This window comes from Engraulis encrasicolus, chromosome 14 (genome assembly GCF_034702125.1).
Source record: "Engraulis encrasicolus isolate BLACKSEA-1 chromosome 14, IST_EnEncr_1.0, whole genome shotgun sequence".
Taxonomy (NCBI): Eukaryota; Metazoa; Chordata; class Actinopteri; order Clupeiformes; family Engraulidae; genus Engraulis; species Engraulis encrasicolus.
Genome location: NC_085870.1, coordinates 28,621,050 through 28,637,790, shown reverse-complemented (window position 1 = coordinate 28,637,790; position 16,741 = coordinate 28,621,050). Strand labels below are relative to the sequence as shown.

The 16,741-nt window shown below is 44.9% G+C and overlaps 1 protein-coding gene across 7 annotated transcripts in view; it reads right to left on the bottom strand.

Moving 5' to 3' along the window:
• Positions 1 to 16,031, bottom strand: part of rad18 (RAD18 E3 ubiquitin protein ligase) — a 130,566-nt gene extending 114,535 nt beyond the window's left edge. For 5 of the 7 annotated variants that reach the window (XM_063215340.1, XM_063215342.1, XM_063215343.1 and 2 more), the window contains exons 1-6: positions 15,884 to 16,031; positions 14,489 to 14,567; positions 13,906 to 13,967; positions 13,609 to 13,679; positions 1,509 to 1,854; positions 86 to 307 (exon numbers count right to left, since the gene is read on the bottom strand). In XM_063215340.1, coding sequence (XP_063071410.1) covers positions 86 to 307; positions 1,509 to 1,854; positions 13,609 to 13,679; positions 13,906 to 13,967; positions 14,489 to 14,567; positions 15,884 to 15,922 — 819 coding nt within the window. In that variant the 5' untranslated portion in view covers positions 15,923 to 16,031. Of the gene's footprint in view, positions 1 to 85; positions 308 to 1,508; positions 1,855 to 13,608; positions 13,680 to 13,905; positions 13,968 to 14,198; positions 14,233 to 14,488; positions 14,568 to 15,883 lie in introns of those variants that run through there. The other 2 variants (XM_063215341.1, XM_063215344.1) reach the window with 2 other exon arrangements.
• Between the last annotated feature and the right edge of the window lie 710 nt (positions 16,032 to 16,741).

The following is a 16,741-nucleotide window of genomic DNA, read 5'->3' as shown; positions in this document are numbered from 1 at the left end:
TCAGCGACCTCAGCTACCTTGGTCAGGGAGGTCGTTTATGGTCTACACACAGCTTAACAAAGTGGACTCAGTGGTAAACATTTACCATCACCAAAGCTTTGGGCTTTGGAGAGCCTGATGATGCAGAGGAGGTGTTCGGCTGCTTCAGGAAGAAGTCGGTGAGGACCGAGCCCACCTTCTTGGGGCCCTTCGGTTGCCGTGGCGACTGCGACGGCAGCACAACCTCACTGTCGTGGTCTGTGACGTCGCACTCCGTCGTCTCCTTTTTCACATGGATGCTGGTGAAGTTATTAGGATCCCGAGCCTTCTGCTTTGCCCAGACACACACACACACGCACAAACACGCGCGCACACACACACACATAAGCAAGGTCAAAGTCAAGGTACACATTTTTATCCCACAAATCATACTTAGAGCACACAGCACAAGTGCATGACACGCAGACACACAGACACACACAGACACACACAGACACACACAGACACACACAGACACACACAGAGACACACAGAGACACACAGAGACACACAGAGACACACACACAGACAGACAGACACACACAGACAGACAGACACACACAGACACACACAGACACACACACACAGACACACACACACACAGACACACACACACACTTCATACAGCGTCATGGCTGAGCTAACACACACAATGAAGGTCGGGGTAAACTTCATTATCCGGAAATTCATGATTTGAGCACACACAGTCTAACCTCTTGCACCTCATGAGAACAAACGCCATCTCATACGTACACTTGAGTGCAAAGACACAGACACACATACTATGGGCACAGACACACACCCACACAGCTTAAACGTGACGCACAAACGCACACACCCTCTTCCCTCCCCTCTCCTCAATTCCCTAGCCCAATGTCCTTTTGTAGAGCAACCTTGGATTACAACAGTAGTTCTCAAACTTTTTCCATCATTCCCCCCTTCAGAGGGTCTCAATACTTCCGAGCCCCCCCACCCCCAAGCAACAGCATTACTCTTGCAGACTGATTTTGCAATCGCTGCGCAGAATCAAAGGAAAGGTGACGGGTGGAGATTAAACAAAGAGGGACTGCAGTCGAATGCAGATGTGTGTTCATTTCCAATTCATGACAATTAATAATATAATGTTGGTGAGGGCTTTGAACTTATTGACTTATTGGCGAGACAAGAAATAATTTCCTTGGGGGGAAAAAACCCAAAATCAGATGTCACACGCCCCCCCTGAGATGCCTCCGCACCCCCCCAGGGGGGCTTACGCCCCACTTTGAGAAACACTGGATTACAAGAAAGGTGCTATAAAAAAAACGCATAAGTTATTATTATTATCATTATTATTATTATAAACAGGGCTCTAAATTAACACCAGCCAACCAGCCAAATGCTGGTGTGTGCTTTGCTAGCAAGATAAACGTATATTAGCTATTGTGGCTGGTGATGATAAAAGTTAATTTAGAGTCCTGATTATAAACACACAAACACAGATACACACACACCTGCTGTTGTGAGGCGTTGAAGGTGAGGGTTCTGTTACAGGAGCCTCGGGCCCGTTTCCCACGTGGAGACCTCACCTCCACCACCTCCACATCGTCTTCCTTAGAGTCTGACACGCACGCAGCAGAGCTCCCAGCAGCAGAGCTCCCAGCAGCAGTGGCAGTGGCAGTGGCAGTGGCAGCGGCAGTGGTGGTGGTAGAGGTGCTGGGGCGCCTGCTGTGAAAATACAAGGAGAGTGCCGAGGAGCCCTCATCTTCATCTTCTTCCTCACCAGGGCCCCTGCAGCCAGGAGACGGAGGTGTCGGAGCCTTACGCTTGACAGCCGAGGAGACAGCGAATCGCTTTCTGCTGGGGAGAGAGAGAGAGAAAAAAAAATTGTGAGAGAGCGAAAGAGAGAGAGAGAGAGAGAGAGAGAGAGAGAGAGAGAGAGAGAGAGAGAGAGAGAGAGAGAGAGAGAGAGAGAGAGAGAGAGAAAGGGTGAGTGAGAGAGAGAGAGAGAGAGAGAGAAGGAGAGAGAAAGCGAGAGAGAGACAGAGAGAGAGAGAGAGAGAGAGAGGTGTGGTGGTGTGTGTGTGTGTGTGTGTGTGTGTGAGGTTGCAGAGAGAGAATGTGTGAAGTGAATTGTCCGTGTAACATGTTTCAGAGGCAGCTCCTGTGGACAGATTTAAGTGCTCGTTCCCCACTTTCCACCATCACCACCACCAATATCCCCCACAATCCCCCTCTGCCTGCCCATATCCCCACTATCCACTCCTCTAGCCCCCCATACCCACTAATATGCCAACACCAGCAAAATGAGCAGGGACACACTGGGAGAGATGGAGTAGCCTGGCTCCTTGTAAGAGGTGCTTGGAGACAAAATGCGCCTCTTCAAACTGGTGAAGAGCCGCCGCTGACAGCAAAAATGCACTCCAGGAAATAAAAAAAAGTGCACATGTTATGCTTGATAATGGATTTTTCTTGAAGGGAAAGAGTGCAGGTGAAAGTGTGTGTGAGAGAGAGAGAGAGAGAGAGAGAGAGAGAGAGAGAGAGAGAGAGAGAGAGAGAGAGAGAGAGAGAGAGAGAGAAAGAGAGGGAGAAGAGGAGAAGCATGACATTGAGAGACAGAGCGACGCAGAGAGAGCAAAAAAAATAAAAAAGGGGCAGGAGAAGGAAAGAAAGACACATGGAAGTAAAATCACTTGTGGCTCCGGAGCCAGCAGTGGAAACGTGGTAACCTTAACAGATGCAGTGGGAGGAGGAGGCGGCGCCCATTACTGGGCCATAACGGGAAGCCAATGAGGCACAAAATGCCCCCATTTACACGCCCTGAAGCTTTTATTTGTTTTGGGGCTTTTTTTGTTTTTTATTTCTTTTCAGTCTGACTCTGAACCAAGCACACTCTTTGCAAACAGCAGCTGCTGTGTGTGCGTATATGTATGTATTTGTGTGTTTGTGTGTGTTTGTGTGTGTGTCCCTCAACCTTCACATGCACAACACAAATTGGATCTTTGCGCATGTGGGCATGAACATGTACCATACCCACATGGAATCGCATGCAGCTCTAGCTCACTGTGTGTGTGTGTGTGTGTGTGTGTGTGTGTGTGTGTGTGTGTGTGTGTGTGTGTGTGTGTGTGTGTGTGTGTGTGTGTGTGTGTGTGTGTGTGTGTGTGTGTACATGAACATGACCGCACGCACACACACACACACACACACACGCACACACACAAATCTTGACGACTTTTGCACTTACACACCTACCCACACGGTCCTGTCAAAAGCAATAACCAGGCATTGCCACTCGATTTTTTATTTGAAAGAAAACTGTGTGACGGCTATTGTACGCTGGGACCAGCAGTCTGATTTTCACCTCTTTCGGCCATAATAGAAGCATGTAAGCAATTTCAGCAACACATTGACCTGGAGCGGAGGCCAAAAGCAGAACAGCAGACCTACACGGAATTACATGTGCTGTGCTGTGCTGTGTCTGTGTGTGTGCCCACATACTCTTTGTCATACTGATTGTCCCTTACGTGAAAATGCCACCTGATTATTATGAAAGCAGTGTAAGCCCTGGCCTGCACCAAAATGATGTGTTTTTGCAATACAAATTTAATTGAAACTTCATACATCTTTGACATACTGCCCTCTCGATCCATGTGAGTTCGGATTTATTGGGCCGTGTCCACAAGGTCCTGGGCACCAAGCTACCGTTTCTCTTAATTTGATATAGTGACATTTCAGGCCCCATTCTTATTAAAGCAAGAGAAACGGAGTCGCGGACATTATTTTCAGTTCTCATGTGACTTTGCTAGTTCTGCACCCATTCTTTTAGAGGCGGATGTCCATGTTTTTTTTCTTTCTTCAACTGTGTCCACAAAGTGAAGACATTTCAGCTCTAATCATCGTGTGCGCCTTTCTTTGTGGTCCGTTTCCTGAACTTGCTCCCATAAATCAGAACTAAAAAAGGACAAGAGCGGGTCTTTCTAAGTTGTATATCCTCAGCAACTCTATGACCCCCTTGGCTGCCGTCCATGGCTCATTTAAGGTTTCCTTCCAGAAGACGTTTGAAGTTCAAATGGTTATTTGTGCCAGTCTTTTGATCACGCAAAACTGTGGCAACAAAGCATTGCTGGCCAACGGGTCACGTCTTGAGTCAAACTTTTGTTGAAATTGTTCTGCTTCATGGAAAGTACTGCTGCTGAATAGGAATGCTACCAAAATAAAGAAGATTGACACTTGCAAAGGCAATACAAAAGTGTGAGCAGAGAAGTTTGCACAGTGAGTATTAGTTAAGTATTAGTTAACTGCCAGTCCTTCCATGTATACTTGGGCAAGATTATAGAAAATCAGTCATAAATGAATAAATAAAAGCAATTACGACAGTAATTTAAAAAAAAAAGTCCTACAAAAAAATGTAGTTGGTTGAAATAAACTTCGACACACAAATTGACGGGATCTCTTAAACGAAAAGAAACGTGTTATCTAATATCTGAGGGTCGTTGCTGGAACAGTTTCTTCCTCCACAAGTTTCCCAGCGTCCTCCACAGAGGAAAGGTATGCCTGGCCGCCCTCCGCTTACCAAAATAAATACTAGAGGATTACACATGAAAACATCCAGGGCAGATAACCATCTCAAAAGTGCCAGACCTCCAGAAAAAGATCCCTGCTACAGATTTAGACTTGGTTCCCTCTTTCATCTACAAGGAAGGGGGGAAATGTGACAATATCTGAGAGCGTGCGCTGCGTGTCACACACACACTAACTGTTCCGCACACACACACTGTGCTCTACTCTCCCCGATGAACACAGGAAATACTAGATTTCCAAAGCAGAACCACAAAATTGAATAATAAAAATTGAATAATAAAAATAAATAAATAAATAAGCAATAATAAGAAACATAAATAAATAAATAACCAAATAAAGCATGGGAAACTTTTATTGCTGAATTAATCAGAACATCGAAGAAAACAAATGTTCTCTCTTGTTCCCCCCTCACAGTTTTTTCCCCTTTTCCTTCTCCTCATTCTCTTGCAGCCTCCGCATCAGTGGAGACTTTATCAACATGTCGATATGGATTATAAGAGTCAATACGACAGGGCCCGAGCTGTCAGGGATAATGAAAGGCCAGAGCAAAACATAGCCTCCATCCTCCTCGCTCACCGTCTAAACAGCGCACCCCAACCTGTCCCCCACCACCACCAAAAATATAGCCCTCATCCACACTAAAGACACACGCCCACACATCCTGATACGTACGGCTCATCCCTGCTCATAAACAAAACTACCCCCATCTGAAATATTAACCCTCATCCTCCTCCTCCTCCTTGCTCAATACATCATACAAACACCCACCCCTAGCCCCCACGCTCATGTCTTCCCACCACACAACCTGCCTCCCACTCCACACCCACACAGTCCTCTCCTCTTCTTCCTCAAAGACATATTCTTCACTCTCTCTTCATACCTCATACCCCAACCATACAGTGAGTAAGGCATTCCATCACTTTCATTGTTGCCACAAATCAACAACCCCCCTCACAACAACCCCCCTTAGTGCTACACAAATTAACACCTGTCCTTGACCCATACTGCTACAATTAAGATATGACATTCTTACTTTCTCAGTCAGTGCTCCCACAAAACAACACTGACTGATTTGCTTCAAACCGAATCAGACTGGTTTAGTTCAAACCGGTTCAGACCAGTTTGGTTTAAACCAGTTCAGACACTGAATCAAACTAGTTTGGTTCAAAATGCTTCAATGAAAACCAGTTGAAATTGGATCAAACCAGATGAAACTGACTGAAACCAATTCAAAATGGATACAGCCTTCTTCACCTCTCCACTTCATTTCTCCCTTCACTTCATACTCTATCCTATGCAATTGTCTCTCCTTCCCCCCACTGAAATCCCAACCAAAATATAGTCTTCGGCCTCTCTGCCCCCTGTCATTGCCCACCTCACAGCAGTCCACAACCCATCCCCCGTGCTGGACAATTGGCTACTGTGCAGTAGGTGAGCGCATGGGGGTGGGAGAGTGGTGGGAGAGCACATGGATGCTACGGGCTGCTCAAAATGGATGGTGCATCTCCCACCTATAACCTCATCGCACGCACACACGCACACGCTCGCACACGCTCGCACACACGCGCACACACGCGCACACACGCGCACACACACGCACACACACGCACACACGCGCACACACGCGCACACACACGCACACACACGCACACACACGCACACACACGCACACACTTCCACTTCCTATTCTGTTGAGAATGTCAAAAGAAGTGGGAAGGATGGAAGCTGGCAGTGAAGGAACTGGCTGACAGAAGGGGAAAACGCAAGCCTCAGTTAAATTAAAAAAAAATAACAGTGCAGTGACATTTAAGCCAGAAGGTCACGACAAGGGCCATTATTTTGAGCAAGGGGTATTTCTCAGATGGCTCTGTGGTGCCGAGGGGGATGCACATTTGCTTTCACTGCCAGATGCCAGTTAGTCATGCACAGAGGGGAAGAGGAAGGCGGTGAGATGGGCAGGAGAGTGAGGCGAAGTGGGCAGGGTTTGGTGAGGTGGAGAGAGGAGATGACTAGGAGAGGAGAGGAGAGGAGAGGAGAGGAGAGGAGAGGAGAGGAGAGGAGAGGAGAGGAGAGGAGAGGAGAGGAGAGGAGAGGAGAGGAGAGAAGTAAGGCATGAGGTGAGATGAAGAGGAGGAGAGAAGTCAGGAGGAAGAATGTGAGGACTGGAGGTGTGTGAACAGGCTAGGCTAGGCTCGCATCTTCAAAATGCAGCAGTGCCCTTGTGGGGTTAGTTGAGGAGAGGACAGGAGAGGAGAGAAGAGAAGAGAGGAGAAGTGAGGAGGGATGTGTGAACAGGTGGGCTGTAGGCTAACGTCTTCAAACGTAGCCGTGCACACATGGGGTGAGGTAACGTGAGAGGAGAAGAGGAGAGACTTGAGGCGTGAACAGGCGAGCAGTTGGCTAGCGTATTCAAACACAGCTGAGGTGAGGTGAGGAGAGAAGTGAGGAAAAGTGAAGAGTAAGAATTTAAAGGTGGGAGGCTACTGTAGCTTTGCCTTTCAATTCGACAGTGCTCTCGGGCCAGGCCCAATATTACAGCAGCAGCAGGGACTGAGGTTCTGGCAGCAGTCACAGCTAAATCAGGCCAGCAGCACTACTTTCATCTCTCTCTCTCTCTCTCTCTCTCTCTCTCTCTCTCTCTCTTCTCTCTCTCTCTTCTCTCTATCCCTCTTCTCTCTCTCTCTCCTCTCTCTCTCTCTCTCTCTCTTCTCTCTCCTCTCTCTCTCTCTCTCTCTCTCTCTCTCTCTCTCTCTCTCTCTCTCTCTCTCTCTCTCTCTCTCTCTCTCTCTCTCTCTCTATATATATAGCGGCTACCAGATCAAACTAATCAAATGTTAAGAAGCCGCATCGGGCTAAGCAGGGGAAATGGTTGTCTAACATGCACTACATAATACAAAGTCCACACGATTACTCCCGTTTCTGTAGTGTATGGCTCTCCATTTCATTTATACTCCAGCAATCTTCACAAGTGCAAGGCAGGGCAGAAACATCCAGGAAAAAACAAGTTTTTAGGTTTTAGAGGCTATGCGATATGCGATGCGGTACACAAAAGATAGCCTTCCCCGTGCTCATCGCACGCCGAACTAAACGAAAACACAGGTGTCAGGGTAGGGCTTTCATAAATCGTCGGGTGTATCGAACCGTAGGTCAAAAGTCGTGATACGAACCGAATCGTGAGGTGAGTGTATCGTTACAGCCCTACAAGCACCCAATAAAACCAAATAATCCATAACCCCATGAAGTTGACACCATAATAGTACCTTACACCCCTTAAGACTCAGTCCCTGTTATAAATTAGCTGTTACCAGAATGGCAATGACGAAGTCGTAATGTATTATAAAAGGCCCATAAAAGGTCATAGTGGTGAGGTTTTTTCAGTGACTATTACAACGTTCCAGTAGTGGAATGACGTGAGTTAAGGGGCCATGGAGCAAGTGCACAGAGCACACAGGTTACCTCCATCGGTTGAGTCTTATGATTGGTTGGGGTGAGGGGCAGACAAGACTGCGTGTTGTGCTCGCCACCTCTGTAACCTCGTTCACAGTAACAAAATAATCTCTCGGCCAAGTCACCCCTGCATGACCAGTTGTGTGTGTGTGTGTGTGTGTGTGTGTGTGTGTGTGTGTGTGTGTGTGTGTGTGTGTGTGTGTGTGTGTGTGTGTAGAAGCCATCGCAGGAGCGTTATTAAATGGAGAAGCCACTGGGCCCAGACTGCACTCCGGCACTGAGTCAGCAAGTCATCTTTTGCAGAAGAAAGAGAGAGAGCATGGCAGAGGAGGAGAAGGAAGAGAAGGAGAAGGAGAAGGAGGAGCATGAGGAGGAGGGAGTAGAGGAGAAGAGTAGAGGAGGTAGAGGAGAAGAATAGAGGAGGTGGAGGAAGAGGCAAGAGAGAGCATAGCAGTGGAGGAGTTGGAAGAAGAGGAGTAGGAGAATGATCTAAGCCTACATGACAGACTAATCTGCTCTCCATCCTGATTTATTGGCCTAACCTATAGCTGAGCTCGAAGGGGTTTTGGAGCCATTTGTAATTGTTTGCGTGTGTGTGTGTGTGTGTGTGTGTGTGTGTGTGTGTGTGTGTGTGTGTGTGTGTGTGTGTGTGTGTGTGTGTGGCAGGGTGGTCAAGGTAGGAGGTGATTTCCCTGAGGTAAGCCCGGTGTTGCTATGCAACTCATCTTAAACATTCTAGAACCATAACATGAGACGGTGGCACAGGGCTGGCCGGGCACTTATTACCGCCTCGCAGGCAATGCATGTGGTTTCTGAATGATCACCAATGTCCCAATGGCATTTTCGCAAACACCTAAAATTCTACATGGCAGCAAAGGTGAAGGGTAAACGATTGTAAGACTTGAAGGGGCTCTAGGTAGGATTAAAAGTTTAATTAATCACCGTCCCGAGTCAGACGATCCTTATTTGAGTCATTAGTAGGTGAACGATGACTCTCGCGACCTCTTCCACGGTCCGCTGTCAGAAAACCCCAAGTGCAACTTTTGACTGAGCGGTCCATACGAGTGTTGTGGGAAACACTTTTTATACGAAAAAAAAAAAAAAAAAAAAAAAATCGCTTTACATACCGTATTAAGATTTGTATCAACTGCCGGCATTCCGTGATGAAAAACATTCTCACAGCTAGTTTATTTAAACAGCATTTTTCATTACTGTGTAGATTTTGAGACAGGCATGCCATGGGCACCGCGCAAACAACGTTATCCTACATTGTGCCCCTTTAAATGTGAACGCTTGGGTTTTTAATACATTTACACATTTTCAGGCATTAGTTTTTCATATCAATATAATATGACAAAAAAAAATCCAATCCTAGATTAAATAAACAATTAAGTTTCCAGACACAGCATTTTAAAATGCAATGATGATGACATCAATAAATTGAATTACATCCCGGCTCTTCACACATGCATAGACTAAACAGGAGGCATTTACTGAATAGTTAATGTACTGAATTTCAAACTAATTGATCTGGATGCGAGAGGGCAATAGATCTCTCCTCTCCTGGCACAAACTAAGTCCCGAGTTATCCACCCACGTACAGAGTCCCTTATCCATAAAAACGCACAGCCCCTTTCTTCTCCGTGGGATCACCAAATGGGATCATTTGCAACAGTAAACTTGCACAGAGATCAACAAACCTCCACCATAACTGTAAACACTTATTTTGGCATGCTATGTGTGTGTTGGGGGTGATATCTGTAAATATTGGGAGAGCAGCACCCACAGCAGCACCTGACCTTCTTAAAAAGCGCAGCAGGCCCAGACAGGCGCAGGGCATTAGTAGGAGCTCATTGATTAGCGAGAAGCAGCGGGGGAGTCGATACAAGTGGCCCAAAGAGCAGCACACGGATAATTGGCTTTAGCCTGCCAGCAGGCATGCACGCCCGCACGCATGCACACACCAGGGACCTTCAGGTGATCCACGATTACAGTCGGTCATACCAGCAGTCCCGCAGGCTAGCTTCCTTTAGCCCACCCACACAAGTATAGCCAACCAACTACTATCACTATCACAGCTTGCTGTGCCATTGAGGTGGGCATGATGTGGCAAGGTGAGGTTTAGTCCAAAAAACAACAGCATTGTTACCCTATTGTCACATAATCAACTGTTGCCAGCAGGCCTGCGGGGTTTTTTTTCCTGGGCCCAGGACAAATACATCTGAAAGGGCTCCCCATCCAATACATGCAATGAAATTAAAACCCAATTTTGGGCCCCGGACAACAGACCCCTTTGGCCCCATCAACTTCCCTGGTTTCCAATTCCAATCCAGAATATTTTGCTGAGAAATACAGTATCTACTGCTACACAAAAGGTGTAAGGAAGACAAAGTGTAGGAAAATAACACCACCTTCCATGGAAACAAAATACTCCTGATTGTGTAAATTGATGGGGAAAGTGCCAGCTAATAAGGCTTGTTGCAGTGTCGGAGTATTTCAAAGAGTCAACAAGATCCTTCACACAAGAAGTGATTGTTTGCACTTCAACTCAAGAGGTACATCTATACAACTGTAACACAGGGCTTCTCATTTCAAAGACTCCCCTGAGAGTCATGACAAGTGAGAAACGCAACAGTGGAGAAGACGGCAGGCGGCAGAATAAAACAGGGGAAAGGAGAGAGAAATAACTTGAGGCCCACAAGCCCACACATTCCCCTGTCTGTCTTGCCTATCTGACATATCTATGCGTGAGGTCACCGTAAGTGTGCCTGTATGTGCGTGCGTGCGAGCATGCGTCTGTGTGAGCACGCCTGTGCGCATCCTGTACCCAATATCCGAGTTTGGTGTGTGAGGTCACCCTTAGCAGTGTGGCCTTTGATTCCAATTTCCAGGGGTGGACAACAGGAAATGAAAACAACAGCGGTGGTGGGAGCAGCCTACGCTAGCCTGCGACCCCCTGCCCTGCCCTGCCTGCCCCACTAGGCACCTGAGAGAGAGAGAGAGAGAGAGAGAGAGAGAGAGAGAGAGAGAGAGAGAGAGAGAGAGAGAGAGAGAGAGAGAGAGAGAGAGAGAGAGAGAGAGAGAGACGCTGGGCTGGACAACAGGACTCCCCAAAAACTCAGGAATCGCAATTCCATACCTTACCCTAACAGTACATTTTACCAAGAAGAGGGATCTCTGCACTTCAGCCTTTGCAGTGCCCACAGTCAAGGACAGCAGAATCAATACAGACTGGGCTACTTCTCAGTGACTAGGCACAACAAAACTTCTTCAGTCACTTTGTGCACCAAAATAAAAAAAACTCTAAAAAGTAGCCCAGTCGGTCTTGAGTACATTTTACCACTTTATTTCCGGGATAGAAGATAAAGGTTAATCAGATTGGTATTTTTTTATTGCCAAATGCCAACACATCGAACAGGCTACAAGGATAACTGCTGGTCTAGGCAAGTCATGAGTGACGCATGAGGGATTCAAAGATTTCCAAACAAAGAGAGTTAGCCTTATGGCTTAAATGTTATATATTTTGCATTTTTCTTAAATGCTATCAACATATGCTGTCCCTGAGTTAAATAAATCAACTTTTAAACTTTCAAAGAGAGTTTGAAGAGTTTTCAAAAAGTGCCCACTCTGTTTCACTTCCCATGACAATAATAATGAAGGGTGGCTTCGTCATACATACATGGCCATAGAAGCCCATGGCAGGGATTTTAAACAAGATTCCCATGCAGCTTAACGAAAAGTCCTGCCTACAACCATGCACGCCATTGCAAAATCAGACTTGATTCCACTTATTGGGTCTTCACAGCTGGGAAATAAATTTTAAAAAGTGAATAACACTATAATTGCTAATGTCAATATATGCTAGTTTCCACCTTTGAATCCAAGCAAGCAAACCTGCTTTATCAAATGGCATCGGCAACAATGACAGCCAAGTTTTAATAAACTTAAATCCCCATGTAATTGTTGGAGGAAATACCCTATTTGAGACGGATTACAGGCATTGAGTCATACTAAAGCACATCTCCCGGTTAGTCACGACAGTCAAAGGTAGTCACGAGAACATACAACATGCCATTCCAGAGAGGCCAAAGATTCATGTTTTCATGGTTTTTTTTACATAATATTTATTACCATAAGGGGTGGAATACTTGTGTGGAATAATGGAATATTCAATTGGAGCATTTAATTTTGCTACATTCATGCAATTAAATGTTCCCAGGACAGAAAACAAAACAAAATAACACACCACATCTAAAACTATCGACACATTTCCAAGCCAAACAGCGTGGTAGGAAATAGGCCTATTATATGTAGCCATTGCTGACACCAGGCAGGCTGCCCAAGCTCTAGCAGCACTTAGTGGAAGTAGTCTGGCTATCATCTGTCTTCACAGATCTGTTTTGATGAACGGCAGTCTGCTTTGATCTTGTAGGATATTACATAATAAAAATAACTCTAGGATGTAACTAATGCCAGATTTCAATTTGTATTTACCAAACCCTTCGTAGTTGGAGGGGATAATGTTCTATGCCGAAGTTATGGAACAAATGTTATCCTTCACAGTAATCTACCATGTCCTTCACAACCTTCAGCCTCTTATGGTTAAACACTGTGAATATCAGAGGTATTTTAATGCACCAAGCAACCATATGAATGAAACACACACTCACTCACTCACACACACACACACACACACACGCACGCACGCACGCACGCACGCACGCACGCACGCACGCACGCACGCACGCACGCACGCACGCACGCACGCACGCACGCACGCACGCACGCACGCACGCACGCACGCACGCACGCACGCACGCACGCACGCACGCACGCACGCACGCACGCACGCACGCACGCACGCACGCACACACACACACACACACACACACACACACACACACACACACACACACACACACACACACACACACACACACACACACACACACACACACACACACACACCTCAGCCAACTCCCTGACTGACAAGACCGTCCGAAACCCACATGAAAACCACTGCTAAGGCACTGTGAGAATCCTCCCTCGTTCATGTACCCTGGCTAGTGTGGCTTCAACTCTCTGTGAGCATCGGTCTGGCCAAATCGCTTTTTAGTTAGTAGGTTTAGTTTGTAGACCCTGCAGTTAAGGCTTAGTTCACCCTGGAGATGTAATGGTGGTGGTGATTGTCACTGTTTCGTACTTAGTCGCAAATGTATTCTTCAACTGACATACCATTAAAAATATCACAAACAGCACAACACCATATTTCATTTTGGCAAATGTTAAAAGGTGTGAAATGTCAAAGCACCATGGCCCTAACCGTCGCTCAAATGGCAGCGCACTGCACTGCTGCGCTGGGGACCCGGGTTCGATTCCAACCTGAGGTCATTTGCCAATCCTCCCCCGTCTCTCTCTCTCTCTCTCTCTCTCTCTGTCTCTCTCTCTGTCTCTCTCTCTGTCTCTCTGTCTCTCTCTCTCTCTCTCTCTCTCTCTCTCTCTCTCTCTCTCTCTCTCTCTCTCTCTCTCTCTCTCTCCTAATAAAGGCCAAAACGTCCCCAATTTTTTTCAATTAAGGCACAATACCTTGCATCTTGGAAGTTCTTCACAACATCATCAAGAATTCTGTTGTTCCTCAGATCCTGCTCTGTCATTCCCTGAAATGAAGAACATTCACAGTTGATTCTTCACACGGTCCCACCACATAAAACAGACACAAATTTACCCCAAGTCATAGCCCAAAACCTTCCCTACTTCTCAAAACAGTATAATCAGTCTGTCAGTCTTTACTTTTGAAATGTAGGCATGCTACATTCAAAACCTGTGACACATAGTTCAATGTCAATGACACAAACTTGTCAAAACAAGGTACTTTGTACTTACAGAATTACATACAGGACACTGTAGTTTGTAGGAGAGGAATTTCCGAATGCAGAGAGAACAAACTGTTTGGAAAGAGAATCATAGGTGCTTTGATGAGAGTCTTTAGACAACATTCAAAAAGACAGATATTCACCTGTATTACATGTTGTTACTGCTTAAGAACGATTCTATACATGTGTCACATCGGACACACAAACATCGAAGCACTAGCTAAACAGGGCCTGCTCTTTGCACTTACACGTAACTGAAATAAACTCAAATAAAAAAATAAAAATAAATAAAAGAACACTAACCCTACTTGGCCCGTGTACTCTGTTCTCATATTGTATGTGTTATTGATGATTTTCTCATCCGAAAGTTGCTTTGGAAAATCTGACGTAATAAAATGTAATGTAATAAATACAGAAGTTTTGTTATACACATTCTGAATGATGACAATAACAAATAGCAATGACTTTCACTGTTTTTCATTTAACGTCTTATCACTTTCCATTTCATATCACTACTAAATAATTTTGTAAGGCAGATCATGTGCTGTGCTTAGGAGATGTGTGTGGGCTGAATGACTGTCAACAATACTTACAGTTGTGCGAGCAGGGGGACATCATTGCAATGCTGAGGAAGTCGAAACATATCGGACATCGCAGCAACGTGTCCATATTCTACAGGAAACAATAAACAATGTGGTTGAATGAAAGCCAGTGTTGTTAGCCATTTGCCAAATGTTAACACAGTATTTTGAAAGTGACCTTAAAATAGGAGTGATATTCTGGACAGTAACACTTCCTTTGTAACATCAAACAGGCCCTTTTTTGTCTAAACTAACTTGTGAATGTAGGTTATTAACAAAGTTGCATTTCTGTACAGTATATTTGCCTTACTACTCAGTACTAAGAAAGGCACTAGGCAAGTGAACAAATTATAAGTCCTAAATATATAGTAGGCCTAGTGCTTTAATTTCCTTTTTGTTTCTTGCAAATGACAAAAAAAATATTTGGCCTGCAGGAACATGTCTATAACCACCCGCTTCAATGTCATGGGTCTTCATGGAAAAACATAGCTATTCTGAACAATTGTGTTGTTGACTAATGTCAAAATGATATGTGCAACCATTTACTGGCATGCTGCCTGTTACCAGCATTGTATTGTCTACAGTGCTTCTGTCTGGCCCAGTGGTCAACTGACGTGTTATGTCTGGAGTTATGTAGGCATGTTTCTCCGTTTATCCAATGTGACATGTCAGAGGATGGCATGCACAGGCCAAAAAGGCATCTATCAGAAATGGCATGAGACTGGGCTGCATGTACAGGGTCCATTTGTAGCAGCTTGGCCAAACATTTGGACAGAGCAGGGTTCATGACATCTTGCCTTGGATGGTGGAAGAACGTGTTTGTCTAGGAATGTCCCAAGATGTTTACATGGTAATTTAAATATCATACCGCAGTGTGAATGCAACAGCTTAATAACATCATGGACAACAAAAAAGCAGTTCTGTTTTTAGCAACCTTGGAATACTATTGTTTTGCTTTACTGAGAACGCTGCATTTATTATGTTTTCTGCTAAATCTGATTGTATGGTTGGACGGTCTTTACTTCCCAGCTATTCCATACATGGCCTTGCAAACAGCTGCAGCATGAGGTCTATGTTGTTGTTAGCCATATGTGCGCAGGGTCTGTCATAATAACCCCGTGATTGACTGTTTTGGTTCTCCCCACGTGTATTTCTCAGCATCCTGAAGAAATTGTTGTCTATGACCATCAAATTCATTTAAGGTAGGTTAAGCAGCATTTAAAAAGCAATCGATGCAGAATATCATAACATCGAGACTGCATAGTTGAGGAGTTTGCATAAAGGACCCAGTCCTTCAAGTGTTACCTAAGTTTACAACCCTCAATGGGTAGGCTAGTGGGCTGCTAGTAGTTTAATTTACATGCTGCATGCATACCCGTTTTTTTTATTATTATTATTTACACTTACTTTCAGAAAGACTTGTGCGCAGGGTCCCGTGTCAGTCATTTTGATAAAGACGCTTGTGTTTGATTCGAAAGTCCTATTTCTACCTACTCGTAGACGATGATAAACCCGCCAAACTTTTATTTTCCCACTACTTCCGCCTTTCTTCTTCGTTGCCTTGACGACATAGTTCTAGAGCCTACATACCATTACTGCCTCCTGCTGTAGGGTAAGAGCACACCATAGAACTAATACAATATTGTATTATTTCTATGAGAGCACACATGCATGTTATAGTAATACGCTATAGAAGTCAGCGTGCTTCTGTTCTTCTCTGCTTTTCCCCCACTGCATTCATTTTTTTTTAATCAGGCACTAAATCTATCAAAGTATAATGGTCATTCTTGCCCAGTGGTTCCCAAACTTTATCTGCTGGAGCCCTAGGATATTTTCGCCATCATTTTAAGAGAAAGTAATATATTTTTAAATCTATGTTCACGTTTCAATAGACGTTTTTATTTACTAGCTTTTGTGTATGGGGTGAGTGTGTGGACCATGGTCTCTTTCTGCCCTTTCCAATATCATTAGCAGACAATTTCTTCGGCCATCCTGCAACATACAGGCCATGTCATACTGACAGAATATTTATGCCAATTGACAAATATCAATATTAGGACTACCTAAAGGTAGAGTAGTTTTAGTAGTTTATATACACAATTTATGCTGCCCATTCACAAGTGTTATCGTTTCTATTTAACTCCATCTATTTCTGAGTATAGGCCTACTACCTGTTCGAAATGTCGGAAATTTAGGCCCTATATTTTCCATACTTCCATACTTTTCTCTATTTCGTAAATTACAAAAATGGCAAATTCCTTTAGC